The sequence below is a fragment of the Acanthaster planci genome, linkage group LG05 (assembly GCF_054643075.1).
Source record: "Acanthaster planci isolate LZ-2023a linkage group LG05, COTS_SCS, whole genome shotgun sequence".
Lineage (NCBI taxonomy): Eukaryota > Metazoa > Echinodermata > Asteroidea > Valvatida > Acanthasteridae > Acanthaster > Acanthaster planci.
In genome coordinates, this window is record NC_141781.1 from 10,202,309 (window position 1) to 10,221,477 (window position 19,169).

Below are 19,169 nucleotides of genomic sequence, written 5' to 3' on the forward strand. Positions count from 1 at the left end.
CAACAATTAACAAGCGGCTGGTTTTTTCATCAACACAGTCAACAAATATACCAGCAGAGAGCGCAATTGACGGGGAGACTGTGATTATACGTGACCGGACTACACCCAGAAATTGGTCGACCCAATGCGCGTTTGGAAAGGGTCGACAAATTTCGCGCATTATGATTGGCCAAGGCATTGCAAACTCTTGGTGGCGCACTATTGCGAATCGCCCGTATTAAGTGTGGGTATCCAGTGCCGAATCAGGGACTTTAGCAAGTCTACGGGGCTTAATTGTCACGGCTGCACTACACGCAACTCACGTCACGAGATAGCAATCCGCCCTTGCATCGACCGCAAGCTCCTATCAGGAACTATATATGTAACGCACCACCAATTAGCCCCTCAACCTACCGAGCCCCTCAACGACGCACAAACCACTTGGGACTTAAGCACAGTCACACCAGGCTAGGTGACTTTCCCCTTGCATAGAATTCTTCACCTCTGGATCCGCCCTTGATCAGGACGACTACACCTTTCCATCCTGCCCGCGCTTTGTATAGCCTTCGTGCTGCTGTGGCCACGCCCGCGTACGCTCTCACGTGACCAAGCATTGACTTTCGCTGCCCTATCGCACTAGCACTACACACAAGGCGCAGCCTATGCACTGCGCTCGCTTAACACACAGCTATGCGCGCCTAACATCTGCCTCTATTATACTGGGCAGAGCGACATCTATGACTTCCACAGACATAAATATTTATGTCTATGATAATTTCGCACCGCGCCTAGTGATTAGCGCCCTCTGTCACGTCACTTTATTTAGTTTCATGAAAACGTTTAGGGGACAAATAGCCCCCTTCCCCCGTCCCCCACCAATAGGGGCAATTCACAATCGTGCGCCTCCAAGAGTATGCAGGGCGTTGACCAATCACAACGCACGAAATTTGTCGACCATTTCCAAATACGTATTGGGTCGACAGATTTCGCGCATTGTGATTTGCCAACGCGTTGCAAACTCGAACGGGCTTTCAGCAGATTTTTTTTCCTTTCTCTAATTTCTTATGTGAGGGGGTGTACGTGGGGTGTACATTTTCACATAGTCTGCGCCCCCCCCCCGACAATCATACCAGCAGGAGACAGATTTACCGTCTACACCGCCGGGCGAAATAGTACTAGTAAACTGATAAATTAATGAAAATATGCCCGGCAAAAGTTTTTAGCACCTGGGTGTGATACTGAACCACCCAATCAAAATACTATTAATTCCTAACGGGCGAATTACTCATGCACTTGGACGAAACATGGTCCGGGCGAATGGGCAATAATGTGGGGATTATGTCCTAAAGATGCTTCCGTACAAAGATCGTAGATGCACATGTGCAGCGCCGCAAAGCGGCGCTATATACCTAGTTGTATACATGTACATGTACGTCGTGAGTGAAAAATCATCGCACCACAAGTTATGCCATGTTTGCCGCATGCTGTCGCTCTACATGCCTTACGCAGTGTTCAAATCATGGTGTTGGATTCTACCTCCATGGTCCGATGAATTGACGCCTGGCCTTCGTTTTTCGTGTATAATTTTTGATCTTTTGTGAGTCCGGCATGGGCAAGCTCAATGTTACAATGCTGCGGTACCTGTCTCGGGAAGATTTCCGCGTGCTGACCGCCGTAAGTTGGATTAGCCTACAGTTACTTACATGACTGAGTTTAGTAAGATGTTTCTACATGCTGATGCATGAATTGATGTGCAGCATGTAGTGTACATGTAATGTATGTGGGTAGGCCCTGTACCCCAAGAACTATGGGTTCTGACAGTTCTGGGGTCAGTGCACAAAACTATGAGACTTGTTTGAAAAAACGTTTTCTTAGAAAGTGCTTTGGAATTTCCTCAGCTAGGCCTAAAATTTTATTTTTAGGACATGTTATCACTTTCTGATGGCAGTTGTAACATTGTAAGGGAAAATTTGTGTTGTCCATATATATATACATGTAGTAATACGGTATGGAACTCTTTCACTAGGACCTAGTTTTCCCCCTCCCCCGAACTGTGGGGTTCAGAAGCCCAGTTCTGCGGTAAGGCCCTAGCTCCATTTGTGTGTTTCTGACCATTGATGAAGGAAAATGCATTGATCTAAAGCAGTTGGTCTGGTCCTTTGCCTGTGCTTTGGTCGGGTTGGTACGTGTAGCTTTAGTTTAAAAAATTTGTACAACTTACAGTCTAAGCCAAAACCCGATAACACAACTTCAAATCGGCCTACAACATTGTATCAGTAACTAAGTTGCCCTAGCTGACTAGGTTAATGGGAGAAAATCCCAACATCTCCCATTTAAAAAACAAAAACAAAAGGCATGGAATTACATCCAGTGAACTTTTCTGAAGTGTTTGGGGGGGGTGGAATTTACAGATCCTAAACCCTCTATAATTGTAACTTAATTTTGTGGGAGAAATTTTTAGTCCCCAACCATTCTTGTGTGAATAATTCCAAATTGGTCTAAAACCGCACAGAGTCCAGTGAAATCCTGATTCTTTACCAGAGCAGAATATATCCCAGATCTAAGTTATTTATTTTGTAATTGTTGTTTTACCTTGAACCTTGATCTTTAGCTTGAGATGGGAATGAAGAATCATGAGATTGTGCCAGGGTCACTGGTTGCATCCATCGCCAACCTCCGTCACGGTGGCTGTTACAAGCTCTTGAAGGAGCTGGTGCGCAACAAGCTGATTGCCTGGGAACACGGCAGATGTAAGCCCTTGTACTCAGTGTCGTAACAGGCCAATTCCATACAGCCACTGACTTGGAAATGTTGTCTCAGCAAAAATGGGTTACCAGCCAAAAAGTCACAGTTGGGGGCATCGCTTATGAGTTGCTATCATTTAAATTTGCTTAGCGAGATTTTCTCTGTCAAGAAGTACGAATGATATTAGGCCCCTCCCCAGTTATGGCAGATGCACTGTAACAACAGAAGTGTTTCAAAAGACATTTTCCAGTGTGAGAATCGATATAACCCGTGGCTTACGTTCTGAAAATTACGGTACCTGTAAACAGGGGTCAAAATTAACATTGGTCTGCTGGCCCGGGGCCACCAAAAAATTCATCAGGCCACTGCATTCTCCAAAAACGATGGCCTGGCAGGACAGTGATCATTTGAGGAACATTGCCATATTTTCAAAACTGTCATCACATTTTACGACTTGTGTTTCAAATCACCATTGCAGCACTCTTGAGTTCATGGTATAATTCCACAGTACACAGTGATTGCCTGCTATCATGCGCCAGGCTCATGTGCCACATACAGTAGTGCACGGCACAACGGTCTGTTCATTGCACGGTCGTTCAGACGTGCAAACAACCTGAGTACTGATATGTTGGCTGGTATCATTTTCTAACAATGCCAGTTTAACTTTATCTCTCACAAAAACCAATGAAATCTTTATAGCTCATGTCGTGTTGAGTTCACATCGGGCTGATTGTCATGTACAAGCAGCATAACCTCGTTATTAACACCATTGTTTTCACCATTGCGATAGCAAAATGCAAAGGAAACTTGTGAAAATAACAGAACTTGCTTTCTAAATGTTGTGAATGTAAGCAGGCAGACAAAAATACAAGCTTTTAGATGTGAAAAAAATGTTGAGAGGTGTTTTGTAAGGACAGGAAGAAAGGATTTTGTTTCCTTTTTTAAAATTTTTAAATGTGTTTTTCTAACTTACACCGATACATGTAAAAATTTTACAGTCACACCAAAAATTTAGGATCAGTCACGTAACCAGAAGTAGAACTAATTTTTTTACTTCAAAAAGCGCATTTAAATCCAGCCAGGCAGGTCAGTCAGCTGTTCTGCTAGAGAAGTTCGACTGACGCATTACTTACCAGTTTCATTTCAAAATCCACTTTCTTGTCTCGCTTGCGTTTCACTGGCACAGTGATGCAGAAGTGTCCAAATGCGTCTAGAAGTGGTATCCCAGTGTCATTTTCAGAAGAAAGTTAAATTATTGCATCAAGTGGTGTTGGGTTTCAGGGGACTCTGTCTTTAAATGCGACGTCATGTTGAGAGGATTTTGTTTTTGTTAAAAAAAAAAACTTGCCGCCAGGGTTTCTGGTACCGGACACATATTTTTTATATGCGTGGCCAAGGTCCCCGAAATCGGACAGAGGGAACTTGGCCTTGTAACAAAAGACCTGGCTGCTGGGCATTACCAACATTTTTTCAGTCTCAATAGTGGAGATAATCCAGCCTTGTTTGGAAACAGTATACCATGGTTTGGGGGTTTTAGCAAGAGGGAATTACCACCGGGAACGAAAGCGCTCCACCACCGCAGCGATGAGCCACATAGTACCGCTGCACGCTAATCTGGCCCCCATTGAAAAGAGGTCAGCAGCGCACTGTGCCAGGTTTGTGAACCAAAGAAAATTACATAACACCACACAATGTGGGCTCTTTTTATCAGGCAGCAGGCCTGGCTGAAATACTCCAGCATCAATAGCTGTTGTCTGTCAGATTGGAGTAGAAACCAGACAGTTCTTCGTGTGGGTGTAAGTGTCAAGTAAATGAAGAATTTTTAAAGAATTTTGAAAACAGAAAAAAAAACGGTAATTATCCTGCCCCATCATTATCAACATTGATTATTGCCACCGGCACGAAGTGGTTAAAATGCAGCCTTTCTGTTTCAGAGCAGCTTTTTTCCCCTTGAGAATAGTGGACGGCATTTCAGAGTTCAATGCTTGTTTTATTTTCTTCCCAGATCCAGGTTATCGGCTGACCTACCCTGGCTATGACTACTTGGCATTGAAAGCCCTCGCTGCGAGGAATGTACTCGCGTCAGTGGGCAACCAAATCGGAGTAGGCAAGGAATCAGGTATGCATCAAAGCATTTTCAACTAAAGTGTCACTGAAATTCCTACGGTATACAATCACCAGTCTGCTTCAGACTTTGGATAAGATTGGCAAGTTTGGGCTGTGGTTTTGTGTTGGCCCGATCATCTGGGAGAATCTCTCGATTGAGATGAACGAAAACATACATTGGCTCGGATTGGTACATAGTAGGGTTGCTGCCCATGCTCTTTGACAGCTCAATTGTTGAATTGTGGTGGAGGGTGTAATACGGGCGTTTATACACACAACTCTGTGTCTGTGATTTAAATCTATTCAAATGAGTCAAAACCTGCCACCCATTGCTGATCTGTTGGCACTTAGTCCAGATATTGGCAACAAACCTGTGAATCCTTCGCAGCCTTCAGGATCCTACTCTAAGCCAATTATTGTCAAGCAGATCTCTTTTCAGTCATGTGGTGCCCTGCTCCATAGACAGGCATGTAAAGAACAAATAAGTATTTCATAAAGTCTTTTCTAGCACTTGAATAATAGATGTAGCATTTTTTCATTTCACCCATTAATAGATATCTACATTGTTGCCAATGACGACGGGGAGCAACTGGCCTTGAAATTGCACAGGTACATGTGCCTGCGTTCTTGTTATTTTCATTTTTGTGAATTTAAAAACACAAGCTATAGTTAAAAAACAGGATTTCAGAAATTCAGCATTGCCTTCATTGTCAGGCAACACCAACCACGTTCAAGCGAAAAGTGTCCATCCGAAATTGACATGTGTTGAAAGAAAAATTGGGCAAAGTTTCTTCAATCCGACCTTTAAAAACAAAATCATGCCTGAACAGTTGGAGAAGCCACTCTTGAAAGGTAACTGTATCCCAAGGAGAGAAAAAGACAGTACGTGTTATGTTTCTACAAAAGTTGTTTGTTTTTTCCCTCAGGCTGGGGCGGACATCCTTCCGTAAGTTGAAGGAGAAGCGGGATTACCTCGGCAAGCGACGCAACGCCTCCTGGCTCTACCTCTCCAGACTGGCTGCTATGAAAGAATATGCTTTCATGAAGGTATTAAAATTCTCAATTTTGCGTCCTCCATTAAAGGTGGGGATGATACTTTTGTTATTTATGACCCGATTCCCCTGCCCTTTTGGCCAGGAGATTTTGTATCTTTTTTTTCTTCAAAGTCCTCCACTGTGCAGGAGGGGAGTCGCACGTTGAAGGAAATTCCACATGAAGTAATGATAGCTTGGGTGTATATTGATACTCCAAAAACCTGCTGAATCATGAAGGATGTGAGACGGTTTGGACTGATGTATGATTGCAATTTTAATTTCTGGTGATGTGATGTTTGGGGCATTTTTATGTAATGTTAGCATATTACAGAAGCGATCATCGAGTGATCATTGAGCGATCGACTGATCATCGAGTGATCATCAGCTTTGTCAGCACAGACAGAGATTTTTGTCAAGTCCAGACAGTGACATATGCATCATTGAAATATACATGTACTTACATGAAATTTCTTTAGCATGGATTCAATTTCACTTTTACAAAATGTTTCGTATTCTCTGTCATTCTTTACAGGCCCTGCATGATCATGGTTTTCCTGTTCCAAAACCAATAGACTTTAACAGACACTGTGTAGTCATGGAGCTGATGAATGCGTATCCACTGTAAGAAACGGGCACTGTTTGACAAATTTGTTACATAAATGTTTAAAATCTCAGGCAACTTCGAATTTGGTTTTTTCTTGACTTCAGTTTCTTGGCAGATGTTGACATCCGCTCAGAATGGGCCCTTTATTGGAAAAAAAATCTGAACAGTAATCATGTACATGTGCTTGATTAGTAACTTTCCATAAAGAGTTCTTTCCTACAAAGGCTGCCTTCATGTAGATAAGCAGCTGTTTACCTGGACAAAATCTGCACCAAACAAGTTTGGGAAAACGAATCCGTCGGTTGCAGGGATTCTCATTTTAAATACAATGGTGCTTTAGGATGGTGATTATTTTCAATAATTTAATCTGGGCCATAGCCAGTGTTTTGGGTGGGGAGGGTTATTTGTACCAAGAAGTGGAGCACATTGTGTCATTAATAGCTAATTACACCTGAAAATTAAGAATTGTGGATGTGTTGACAGCATTGTTTTAGTAACATTATAATGTGTTGGGATTAATGTGGATCTTCGGCACATGGGGTGGGAGGAGCATCGGACCCTCCCTAGCCAGATTATTGAATAGAATAATTGAACAAGATGGGTATCTTCCTCTCTTGTCAGGAACCAAATCCACCATCTTGCCGACCCCGCGGCCACTTACAACGACCTGATGAATCTCATCATGCGGCTAGCCAGCCATGGTCTGATCCATGGCGACTTCAACGAGTTCAACCTGATGCTGGATGACCAGGATCGTGTCACACTCATCGACTTCCCCCAGATGGTGTCCACGTCTCACAGCAATGCTGAAATGTGAGTTCCCCATTGTCACTGTGTGCCCAGGACTTAATACTGATGTAATCAAGTCCAGTGCAACTCATCCAGTCGAGAGGAATGCTATGGTCACATTCATCTAAATACATTTAGACTTGTCTTCAGATGAATGTATCCATAGCATTCCTCTGTCATATCTCACCGTTACTTACGACTGGTCTCATGAAAGGACTTGTGGAGTGAATTATGATGTACTAAACTACAGCACCTCGGATGGCCACCACCAACTTGCAACTATCTCAATAGTTGTCATCCACTGAACAGAAATGTAACTCTTGATGGTAACAATTCTGGTATGCCTGCAGGGTCTCATTGGTCAAAGTCTGTAATCTGTTTACAGATACTGAGAAATGTGTAAGGTCATTTTGCAGTTGGTGACAAAAGGGTGAAAAATGTGACATAGGAAAAGTTTTATATGGACAGAGATGTATTTCAATTTTCAATTTCTGCTAAAATGATCGGTCCACTGGAAATGAAATGTGAACACTGAGAGTATTTCCCACTGGTTTCAATGAGGACAGGTCTGTGATTGTGATTCTGTGGCCAGAGAGATAGTCAATGCTGGAGGCACAGTGAAGGCTTAGCAAGGCAATGGAACAAAATGGCAAAAAAAAATTAAAAATTAACATCTCCCCAAAGCGAAAAATAAATCTTGAAAATACAGGAACTGGTGTACTTTCTATTTTCTCTAGGTATTTTGATCGGGACGTTCAGTGTGTGCGCGATTTCTTCCTCCGACGTTTCCAGTATGAGAGCGAGCTGTATCCCAAGTTCTCCGATGTCTGGTGAGCTACCTAAAAATGTGAAAATCAGTGGAGTGAATTTACGGCACCATGTTGTAGATGCATTCCACGCTTCAATAATACCAGTTTTTATTTTCTCTCTCCAGTCTGGAGAATTCTCTAGATGTTGATGTCTCAGCGAGTGGCTTCACAAAAGACATGCAGAAAACATTTGAAGAGGTCAGTTTCTGTCTCTTTTAAACACCTCATAGAAAACAATCTTTATATGTATTTCTTAAGTTGAGGTTACCAGCTTTGTCGAAAAACTGACTTTTTTTCTTCAATTATTTGTGCAAGTCAAATAATTTGTGTACGTCCTAAGTTGTAGCAAAGCACAACGTTCTTTATTCAACTTTTATATTCACCATAATTCAGGAGACAACAGCTCTGAGAGAGGCCACAGAGGGAGTACGGGAAGAGGACAGCAACGAGGAGACGGAGACAAATAATCCCAAAGGTGACAGTAGCAGTGATGAGCTCTCCTCTGGAGACGAAAAAGATGCCGCCACTTCCACAAAGGAATCCACAAGGACTTGCGTTGATCCACTACCTAAACTAGTAGATGAGGCCGAGAGGTTTGTTGATGCGTGTGGGGAGGAAGATGTGGATGAAGCACAGGAAAGTAAGGCTCTCAGAGTGGGCGGAGTCCGCGACAGTGAGGAGGAGGCGGAGTTGGGAGCTGACAGGCAGTGTCCGTATGAGGATTTGGAAGACATTGCCACCCTGAACAAGCAGTACCGCCCCCATCGGGACGCAGCCAGCCTGGCCCATGTCAACCACCACAGCCGGCAGCGCAGCAGCGACAGTGTGACCTCCAGCGCTACCACCCGCTCTACGATGGATTCATCCATGGTCAGGGCAAAGGTCAAGCAGAGCCTGCTGAAGAAGCAGAAAGCCCAACAGCGGCGGAGGCGGGCAAAGGGGGAGGCGGGGATTGTGACCGAGACGAGGAGGGATAACCGGGACAACATCAAGCAGAGCATGAGTGATGTGTGGTTTTAAGTCGGGCTACGTCTCATTATTAACAAACTCAGTCCATGGAAAGGCTGGTTCATACTTGACGCAAAAATAAATGTGAATTTGTGACCTCAGATGAAATATTCACGCCGTAATTCGCACCAGTTGAACCCATTTCAGTTCGAGGCAGTTTCCCTGGAAATTTTTCGTGACGTCCAATTTTCATTCCTTTTGCATTCACCTGAATTTTGAATCAGCCTAAAGGCATATCTCCCTTGTAGTGGTTCATCTTCTGCTTGGAAGTTTCACGTGTCAAAGAGAAAAATGCTTGTGTCGTAAAAGCCTTGACACTGTCTGTCCATGAGGTACCATGGGAATCAGATGACCAGAGACTTTATTTTTAAGTTTTTAAGTGGCAATTTAAAGACACAATTTTGATTCAATCTTTGATATTTCATAGCATTTTTATTGAAGTGTGTAGTCTTCCAAGATCATACATTTCCCTCAGTTACACCTGCACTTCTTTGCAATTCATTCAAATATACAACATATTTCAGGCTTTTCATTCAGTTTCGTTACTGCATAGAAATCTGTACAACTCATTCAAAAAAGCTGAAGCACATTCAGTGACCTCGCTTATTTTTTAGTGCATGACAGTTCATTGGACTTTGGCAAGTCCAGCACACTTTATTAAGACATTTTTCATATTGTCATCATTTCTCATTTTTGTAAGCTTTGAGCTACCTGTCAACTCTAAGGCTGTGGCCATCATATTAACAGTGCTGACTGAAATTCAATTGACTGAATGTTTTTTCCACATGAATGAAGTAAGTGCTCACAACCTCAGCTGAAGAATTTGTCCAGCGTGTTGGTCTGTGTCACCTCCTGTTTGCGCCGTTTTGCCGCTGACTTGGGGCCAGACAAACTCCTGTAAAGCAAATTTTGGAACAGAAATTACAAAGAAAGCAATCTGAAAAACAATCACATCACAAAAGACCTCTCAGTATCAAGAGCGAGAAAAGGATATTTACAAAATCCTTGGAATATAATGCAGTTAGTGTCTTCAGTATCTATTTACAGCACTGAAAAATTATTTCAGCTTGCGTAAAAACAAACAAACTCAGAATGGTGAGCTTGAAATTCAAACATTCCTGCTATGGGAGGAAAATTCCATCAGTTGATATTTCATAAGAAAAACTGAATCTAGTGTCACAGGATTTTGATTTCTACATGTACTTGAGCATGTCTCACAGAGGGAGCAAATGAGGCAAGTACAGTAAACTCCGGCGAAGTCGGCACTCTCAGGACTCGAGAAATTATGACGACTTAGTGAATGCCGACTTGTGCTGTAAGTCGTCATTTTGCCGACTTAACATGTACACATGTATTGCCTATGTACATTGTGATTCCTTGCACTAATTCAATGGCTTTGATTTACCCTGGTTTATCTCTACCTCCATGGTCGATCCCAGCAAATTCGTTCTCGCTTATTATCCTCACGGGCTGCAAATTCGATAAGCAAATGGGCAGAGCGCATGCACTGGCACTTCTTGGCAACTGCGTTGAAGGAAACTTATACCAAAGGGATCAATTAAAACATGCTGACTTACATGAAATGATAACCTATGTCGATTAGGAAATGAAATTTTCAATGGAAATGCATTACAGACGATCGGGAGTTTTGTCAAACAGCCGACTTGGACGATATGACGGGTTAGGCGATGCCGACTTAGTCGGAGTTTACTGTGTATCTTTAGTACTAGCTTTTCTGTTTGCTTTTTTTACCATTCATACCTCTTTCCTTTGGCTGGGGATGTGGAACTCCGGCTAGTAGTAGGCATCTCCTCAGAAGCTGTCAATTGTCAAATAATATTATTTATAAAGTACACTTTAACCCTAACACTCCTCAGTCCTCCAACAGGCGAAGGATTGAGGAGGGTTAGGGTTAAATTACCCTCGACACTAGACTGAGGCACTGAATATATTTATGGGTATCAAGGCCATAAATATTGCTAAAAACCGTCTTGGCTCATTATGCAGCTCATTGCTGCCATTTTCAATGCAAACAGATACTCAAATGTAACCTTCTCTACCCTAATCAGTACCTATTTGAACTCCAGGGTGGAAGGCGGCAAGTAAGGGTAAAGTTACTTGCCCATGGTCACAACGTACCTCCAGCCGCTGGATTTGAACCCTTGTCCCCGTGAGTGGGAGTTGCAAACACTAGCCATTAGTCAACCTGAGATATTTTCTGATTAACTCTTTGAAAATAAAATGCAACGGAACTTTAATACTGAAAAGACCTACAAACAACACGTGAAAACTTTCTTCTACTTACTTACCCTGCTGTTTGAGCATATCTCGTATTGCCCTGCGATTCAGACACAAGTCCACGTGCTCATTGAAGGCCTCCAGGTCAGTGCATGGCTGTGGGACATTGCAGACAGGACAGAGCAGATCAGATGATGCAACCAACAACCCCTTGGGAACCTCTCCAGTTTCTGCAGTATGCTTGTGATTTTCCGCAGTCGTTAAATCATCCCTTGTCCTTTCCTCCGACAGCTGCCATGATTCCAGGTCTCTTGGATGTGACTGAGAGACGGAAACATCCATGTGTGCCTTGGATGTGGACAGTTCGGGCTCCAATACGGCATTGGCCAAGTCAGTTCCCACCCTCTTGTGAGGTGAATTGGACGAAATATTTACGGTTGCTGTATTCTGCGACTTTGGTCTTTCCTCACCGTTGCTGATCCCCGGCTGCATCTTCGGTAACTGTTGAGACTGGAGAGCTGGGGTTTGCCGTTGTTTCCTGAAGAACTCTGTGATGTTGCCTTGCTTGTTGGTTGCGGCACCGCATGGTTGGAGATTAGACAGCCTGACCCCTGGTGAAAAGAAAGTACACAAGTACAAGTTAGGTATAAAGTCTCCCTTTGGCATTATCATGCCTTATATCATCCCGAGTACGGCCAAAGGATATTGGGGTGAAGTTGGGTGAAATGTGAATTGTTTTCATAGTTTTGCTGTAATTTTACATGGCAAGAACTTTATTCTGATCCAGATGAACAAGTTGGTTTTACATGTGTCAAATTTCAAGGCTGTGTAATGAATGAATAGCATGCACATTCCCTTCATCCTGGCAGATGACATTTTTAAGCGGAATTCCTTGCTTCCAATCTGAGGGGCAGTAAATATTAAGGTTCCTGTATTAGGTTCCCAGCGTATTTATGGAACCAAACCTGGTACTTCCACATAAGAACTTCAAGCATGTGCAGTACAGTCTTCTTCATCAATTTAAGTTAATTTCGTAAGTTTAAGGACGTCACTATCAGTTTAGTTGGGATTCGGCAAGGAGTACTTTATATGAGTCTGTCTTTACTCACTTGTGTCATCAATACACTTATAATTGTGCACATTTGTATGGAAGGTAGAATTCAAATTTTACTCAACAATAAATGATGCAAATATTTGTCCAGTTTTGAACCAAAACAACCACATCCACAAAAGGTAGACTGACATGTCTCCCTCCAAACACCATCTGCAAATCCTAGAAGACACTTCAGCTGTCAGGAGTTCCGACAGCCTTGCCATGGATGTTTGCCACAATGGGGCTTACCCATTAGCCTGAGACGGAGCGGTTCCGGTTTGCAGGCACTGATCTCGGCCCTCAAGAGATCCTTGGCCACGCTGAAGATGCTCTCTGCCGAGCTGATGCAGGTGGGAACAGAGCAGGCTTTGGTCTTGACCTCAAACTTGACTGTCTTAAGTTTGATGGTGACTGTCTTCCCCTGCGAAAAGCAGACCAGAGACTTAAAGGTACCTGACTCTTCGTACCACTTCACTTTTCTTGAGTTCTCAATGAACTTTATCTGAAGAGCTCACATCAGTTTCATCCTGTGAAGATGCTAATATGCTAGGCATTGCTATAATGGATAGGGAACTCGGAGCTTACAACAATTTCAAAAATTTCTATTTTCTTGGTTGAAATTCAAAGTACACAGCAGCAATGTAGTCCAGCCATAGACAAGTGATGGCACCTTTAAACAGTCGCCAAACAACCCACATTTGCCCACAGATCACAGCCAGATACTGGAAATGCTGTAGGGGGAAGAAACCCAGAGAACCCTCAGAAAAACCCTCGCGGCACAGGAGAGAATCAACCAACTTCTAACATACTGGCTCTGCTCCCGACTCTATGAAAACTAACACTGAGGAGGTACATGGTATTTCCTTGTTTCTCCTGGTTTACTCACAGTCAGTTCTTCACTCTGTAAATCCTCGGCCAGTGCCTGACACAGTTCATCACATTTGCTGTACAGGTCAGCTGGCCGGTGCAGCTCACCAAACGTCCGCTCAGTACTCATGCTCTTGCGCTCACTGTCTCTAGAAACAGAGGCAGAATTTGCTATCAGAACAAACTCTCCTTGAAGATGACGTTTGAATGTGTGGCATTATAAAATGGAACCATTAGCAAACTCCAATTCTGAATGACTAATTTATTTGAAAGCATTCCAATTTTAACTTTGTAAATAAACAGAGATTTGCAGGCTCTTCTTCCAACAAACACATTGGAAAGACCTGTACTTAATTATCTATAACTTCATTCAGTAAAATGTCTTGATAACATCAAATGAACGTTCCATAAAGGTTCATATTAATGTGTAGATAATTTAGCTTTGCTTATATACACCAGTCAAGCCAAGTCGGAACACAAATTCAATGGATACAACATGTACCTTTCAACTTTTGTCGAGCCTATCCCCAATGATATCCTCAAAAAGTGTTGCGAAGATATCTGTGAGAAAAGGAGGTGCAACAGAGCCCTCTGTTGGTAGAGGTCAGTGCAGGTCTGTACCCCTAGAGCCGACAGCATCTTCTCTGTGACTTTCCCTATCCCAGACACCTGGAATGTCAACACAACATTAATTAGGGTAGGGTTAGGGTTAGGGTTGGGGTTTTAGGAGTTGTGGCATTTGTACCAATTAAGGGTACATGTAGATTCTTCACCAGTAAGGATTGTGAGTTAAGAACTGGTGATTCCAGCCCAGTTGGCATTACTGGGCACAATGGATAAGTTATTTAATGTTTTGTATGAAACTAAGTTAATAGAAGTTATACATCAATGCGTTCTCAGAGGAAAAACATTTTGTATCCCCGGGAAAGGCTCAAGCAAACCTTTTGAGCATTCTTTGTAATTAAATTGAAATAACAAAAACAGCCTCTGGGACACCATGAAGATGCCAACAATACATAGCCTCCATGTTCAAATTGAGGGAATAGCTCCATAACAAAAAACCTCCCTATGATTGTTCAAATGAATATCTACACCATACAACTGAAATTAACCTCCGTCTTGTAAAATGGGTTGGAATCATAAAGGAAGATGAGACTGAAAGACCTCACACTCAAGAACCATAATAAAGGTTGGTGAGACAAACCCATTAACTGAAATAACCAAAATCTAAAAGAGGTACCCAGAACATTGTTTAATTGTGACCTTGCGAATTGGCAGCTCTCGGATAAACTCCATGACAGCTTCCCGATCAGGTTGAATCCGATACTGCCCGTTGGGCTTATTCTTGTCCGAGCAAATCTTGGCCAGCATGACATTTGGAGCAATACCTGGAAATAACGATCGAGGCAAAAGATGGGCATCTGTAGTTGCTGAAAATCTTAACCAATATCCAAAATAGCTATGTTGAACATGTACAACACATCCAAAATTTCAACTTGATTCACATTTATATGATGATCAACAGTTGAAGGGGTCAGTGTCACTTGACTAGAATGCAACCAAGTTAAAACTCAAGAACATTGTAAAAAATCTCAACCTGGTTCAAAATTTTAAAACTGTACATGAAAGAATATCAACAGTGTGAACAAAATTTATCTCGATCCTTGTACAAACTCTAGCCCACAGAAACTGTGGAAGACTTTTTACTTTTACTTCTACACTGCCCAAACTAAAGCTCCTGCATGACAAGGTCAAAGCTAGGTAAGTTCAACATCCAATGCTATGAAATCCTATATTAAAGGAGTGTGGACAGATTACAGAAAGTATCTTGCTAGGAGCCTAGACGGTGCCACAAGGTTAGATACTATGGATAATGACCTGCACTGGCTGTCAACTGTGTCTTCTGCTCGATGCGGAATCGTATCTCCTCCACTGCCTCTTCGATGGTAAACCCAAATGTCCTACATTGTCTGCCCTTTCCAGAAGTTGCTACCTTCACAGCATTTGAAATAGTTCGCTCAGTTTCTCCTCTAGACCTTGTGCAGCAATTGTCAGAAGAATCAGTTGATTCAACACAGAGGCATGGAGCACTGGTGTCAGAAGAGAAATCCTGATGATGTCTACTTGATGGCAGAATGTCTTCATCACCAGTTCTGTTGCTGACAGCACCGTCTCGCCTAACATCCTCAATGTCTCCTTCCTGGTGTGGGTACTGGGTACCGGACAGGTTGGCACACATTCTTCCATCACTGCCTCCTCCGTTCCATCCATCCTCTTCTTGATTCCTGTCCCTATAGTCAAAGGTTCTCTGCACCTCCGAGAAGCCCTTCCTTCTCTCCAAGTGGCCCGTCAGGTCAAAGTAGGCCTCGTCCAGGCTCATGGGGCAGAAGTTGGGGTCATACTGGGCCAGGATTTCCCGGACCTGCGCGCTGACGGCCCGGTACTTGTCAAAGTTAGTCGGGACTATGACCAACTCCGGACACAGCTTTTTGCCAATGAAGCCAGGCATGGCTGCCCTGACCCCATACCGACGTGCGTGGTAGTTGGAGGTACTCTGAATATGGAAATGAACGTGTACTTAACACTGAATGCAACAGTCATTTCATACGAGGTGACACTGCAATGAGGAAAATGAACAAGGGCTTCTCCAACTTTCTGTGTCAACTTAACAAGGTACTTTATCAATGAGTGACAAATTTAAGCAATTCATGCTTTGTGCCACAAGCAAGAGTACACATGTACATTCAAAGATTTCATAGAGCCAGGAAATAAAGTTCAATGGTCAAGACACCAGCTTACAAATCCAAATATACCTGTTCCATTGAAACACTCCTTTAATAAGTCTGGATACCATGGACCAGGCCTAGGTGCCAGTGAGGTAAGACCTCTCACTCCGAGGTAACACCTGTCACTCCCAGGCTTTAATACCAATCCACATTTCTGGGGCCAAATGCACCACCCGTCTACTGGCAAATCCAGGGAGGAGGGGGGTGAACAGGGACCTTGCAGTCCACTCCAAGGCGTGAATTTTTGCTCCAAGGAAACCTATTTGGGGGACTATCACTTCCCGTTCTTCACAAGGCATGTAAAAAACCCCTAATTCATATGCTAGCCATAGAGATTCCACACACGTTTTATCCAACATTCCTCTCATTACCAGAATAAAAATGCTATAGACTTTGGTGCTGTTACGTTTTAGGGAGGGAACAGGGACAAAACCTTACCAGCATGCTCATGCCGCCCACCGCCATTGGTTTGTCCTTCAGGGAAGGGTTGTCTCTCATCTCTACCGCAGCATAGAAGGCATCCATGTCTAAGTGGACAATGCTGCGACTCAAGTCTCTGGATGTCTCGAGTTCAGCGATCATGGCATCCATCTGAATCAAGACAAACAGACTGGATGGAATCAAACTGTACAATGTCTGTACGCCTCTCTTTAACAAAGTAAGAACTCAGACCAGGACAACTTCAGAAATATAACAGCAAATTCAGATAGGAATTAGACCATTAAATATCATTAAATAATACAGAATTTATTAAGAGCACCTAACACACTATACTTCAAAACATAACAAGACCAGAAATTTTATCATACCATTTCTTTAGGAAACATTTCAAATCTTCAAATGCTGCATTCAGGATATTTTGGACTGAGTTGACATGAGCTGTTATGATATTTCATAGATCAGCATATGGACTTCGCTTCAAAAATCTCTATCCCATCTGCCACTTCCCCCCCTCAGCTACGCTACTGCACTCACAAAGAGCAGTCGATACACAAGCAAATTACAGGCAGTGGAAAAATACGGAAAACTGCCGGAATTTTACCTCAACTAGCGCAGCAGCCTTCTGTTGCTGTGTAATGCCGGCTAGCTGCTGCATCATGCGATCTATTCGCTGGTTGACCTGGGCCTCTTTCTTACGTTCGTTTTCATAAAATCTGAGCAAAAACAAAGATTAGTAAATTCATGGGTATCACAATCATACAAATAAAACAATATCAATAAAATATGTCAATATCAAATAGACATAAATCACTGAACTCTCAAATAATTTCACAAAAACTAACTAAGCACCTATGAAAAAGAGTTGTTTGTTTCAGATAAACCATAATAGGTTTAAAAATTGGATTTAACAAATCACCTAAATATTGAATCAACAGTAAAATAACAATTACAATTACAATTACAATTCAGGTCTTTTGATATAATTCCAAAATAAATGGATCCAGCTTCAACTGTGAGAAGAATTGTAACTTCAGTAAGATCTGACCTAGAGCCCTTGGAAGCCTCCATGATTATCTTGTTAATCTTCTCCTTGTCCAATCCGTCCATTCCAGCCTTGTTGTCATTCAGTGCCATCCGAGACATGATGCTGTCATTTCTCTCACAAGAAGTTGATACTTGAAAATTGGGAGCAACACCATATAAATTCTTTCTGATTTTCGAATCAATGACTGCTATAATGAGTACGCAAACATGAAAAAAGCTGTCCACTCAGGAACACAGATGTGACTTTTTTGTTCAAATACACAGGTGCGAGTGGCCACATACTGAAAAATAGAAATACTAAAACAGACCTTGAACATTTCCTTCCTCATCCACTTCAAGCAAAAACTGATTTGGCAGTGCACTGTGGTTAAAAAAAATCTTATTTACATCGGTAAGAGTCCCATATACGGACATAACTAATCTACCCTTGCAATGGTTCACTTGCCATCAGAAAGTGATCATAACACATCCCACAACGTCAAATTTAGCAGTGAACATAGGCCTACATGTACATTTACCTTGAAAAGGTTACCTTGTGCACAGGGTGTCAAGTGATTTTTTTTATATAAAGATTTAAGCATTTACCACTCGGCTTGGCACTGACACTGACTGAGGAGAGACTCGCCTCCTGCCAACCACCAGAATGCACCCCAAGAAGCAAGTCAGCAGGCTCAGTCCATCTTGGTTCATCTTCCTCTACCTCATCTTCATTCCAGTCGGTGTCCTCCATGTCCATTGTTTAACTAATTCTGTACTGTAGGCCTAGGTCCGATGTGTAAAGGCAGACTTGTGATGACTTGAGTCAGTAAGTTGAATTGAGTCTCACTCAATCAAGACTTTATTTGACAAAAGAAAGGACCCAAAACAAGACCAAAACAACATTTTAGGTGAATCAGAGAAAAAAATATACTCAGTTAATAAGTGTCTGCTTGGCAAAAATACTGGGAACACAACCCCCCCCCCCGGCCCCCGGCATGACGACACATTGCATTTTGTATAAAGCTAGAACCGGTACCAGATGAATCCAGCTTTGGCTAGCTTTGCCTTGCAACAACACCAACTTGGCCGAGCTGTCAACCTCGCGATGACCAATGACTGATTTCGACCTTCAAACCCTAATCGACATGGTGCTAACTGCAAACTGCTAGTGCTGTGGTATTAGAAACGCAATCACATGACTCATAACTATAACTTAAGTCATATTTCATGACGGATGTGCGGTGTTCAAACCCCCCGCCTTGCGGTGTTCATGCGTGTGAATAGCGTGGCTGGTATGTGTGATTCTACCTCCATGGTATGTGTGACAGCGATGGCTGCATGAACTGGACTCGACTGGCTGCGAAATTGATAATTAAATTTCGGATATTTTTAGCGGAGCCAAGAAAATCCCAAAAATTAGACTGTTTTCAGTCCTCCAAAGAAAAATGCTTAGTATCATTTTGAAAACTGTGAAAAAATGCAACTCGTTCCATCTTGTCCCCCCCTACCGGATCTGGCATTATTACGTTATGTGGGCAATGTTCATGAAGAATTTGGAGAGTACCACAGGGCAAACAGAGGATTAAAGAACCACCTGTAAATTTGGGCCACACTCAAAAGAGGGAAAAACAAGAAAAGATGGAATCT

At 42.6% G+C, this 19,169-nt stretch overlaps 2 protein-coding genes across 6 annotated transcripts; one reads left to right on the forward strand and one right to left on the reverse strand.

Moving 5' to 3' along the window:
• Positions 1 to 1,400: 1,400 nt before the first annotated feature.
• riok2 (RIO kinase 2) lies at positions 1,401 to 9,838 on the forward strand. The gene is made up of 10 exons (XM_022239785.2): positions 1,401 to 1,653; positions 2,591 to 2,729; positions 4,730 to 4,843; positions 5,385 to 5,439; positions 5,757 to 5,877; positions 6,397 to 6,485; positions 7,090 to 7,281; positions 7,995 to 8,087; positions 8,192 to 8,264; positions 8,460 to 9,838. Exons 1-10 carry the CDS (start codon positions 1,588 to 1,590, stop codon positions 9,084 to 9,086), a joined length of 1,569 nt encoding a protein of 522 aa, XP_022095477.2. The 5' UTR covers positions 1,401 to 1,587; the 3' UTR covers positions 9,087 to 9,838.
• On the reverse strand, positions 9,487 to 18,861 carry polk (DNA polymerase kappa). 5 transcript variants are annotated; one of them, XM_087136762.1, is made up of 13 exons: positions 18,831 to 18,861; positions 18,129 to 18,379; positions 17,545 to 17,674; positions 17,101 to 17,212; positions 16,497 to 16,649; positions 15,151 to 15,826; positions 14,536 to 14,660; positions 13,775 to 13,941; positions 13,292 to 13,421; positions 12,655 to 12,826; positions 11,384 to 11,923; positions 10,836 to 10,893; positions 9,487 to 9,969 (listed from the first exon to the last, which is right to left on the reverse strand). In XM_087136762.1, exons 2-13 carry the CDS (start codon positions 18,277 to 18,279, stop codon positions 9,885 to 9,887), a joined length of 2,499 nt encoding a protein of 832 aa, XP_086992888.1. In that variant the 5' UTR covers positions 18,280 to 18,379; positions 18,831 to 18,861; the 3' UTR covers positions 9,487 to 9,884. The 5 variants fall into 5 exon arrangements, with proteins under 5 accessions (XP_086992888.1, XP_022095456.2, XP_022095448.2 ...); XM_022239764.2 differs by lacking the exon at positions 18,831 to 18,861 and adding an exon at positions 18,559 to 18,824 and having other exon boundaries at positions 18,129 to 18,305; XM_022239756.2 differs by lacking the exon at positions 18,831 to 18,861 and adding an exon at positions 18,559 to 18,824.
• Between the last annotated feature and the right edge of the window lie 308 nt (positions 18,862 to 19,169).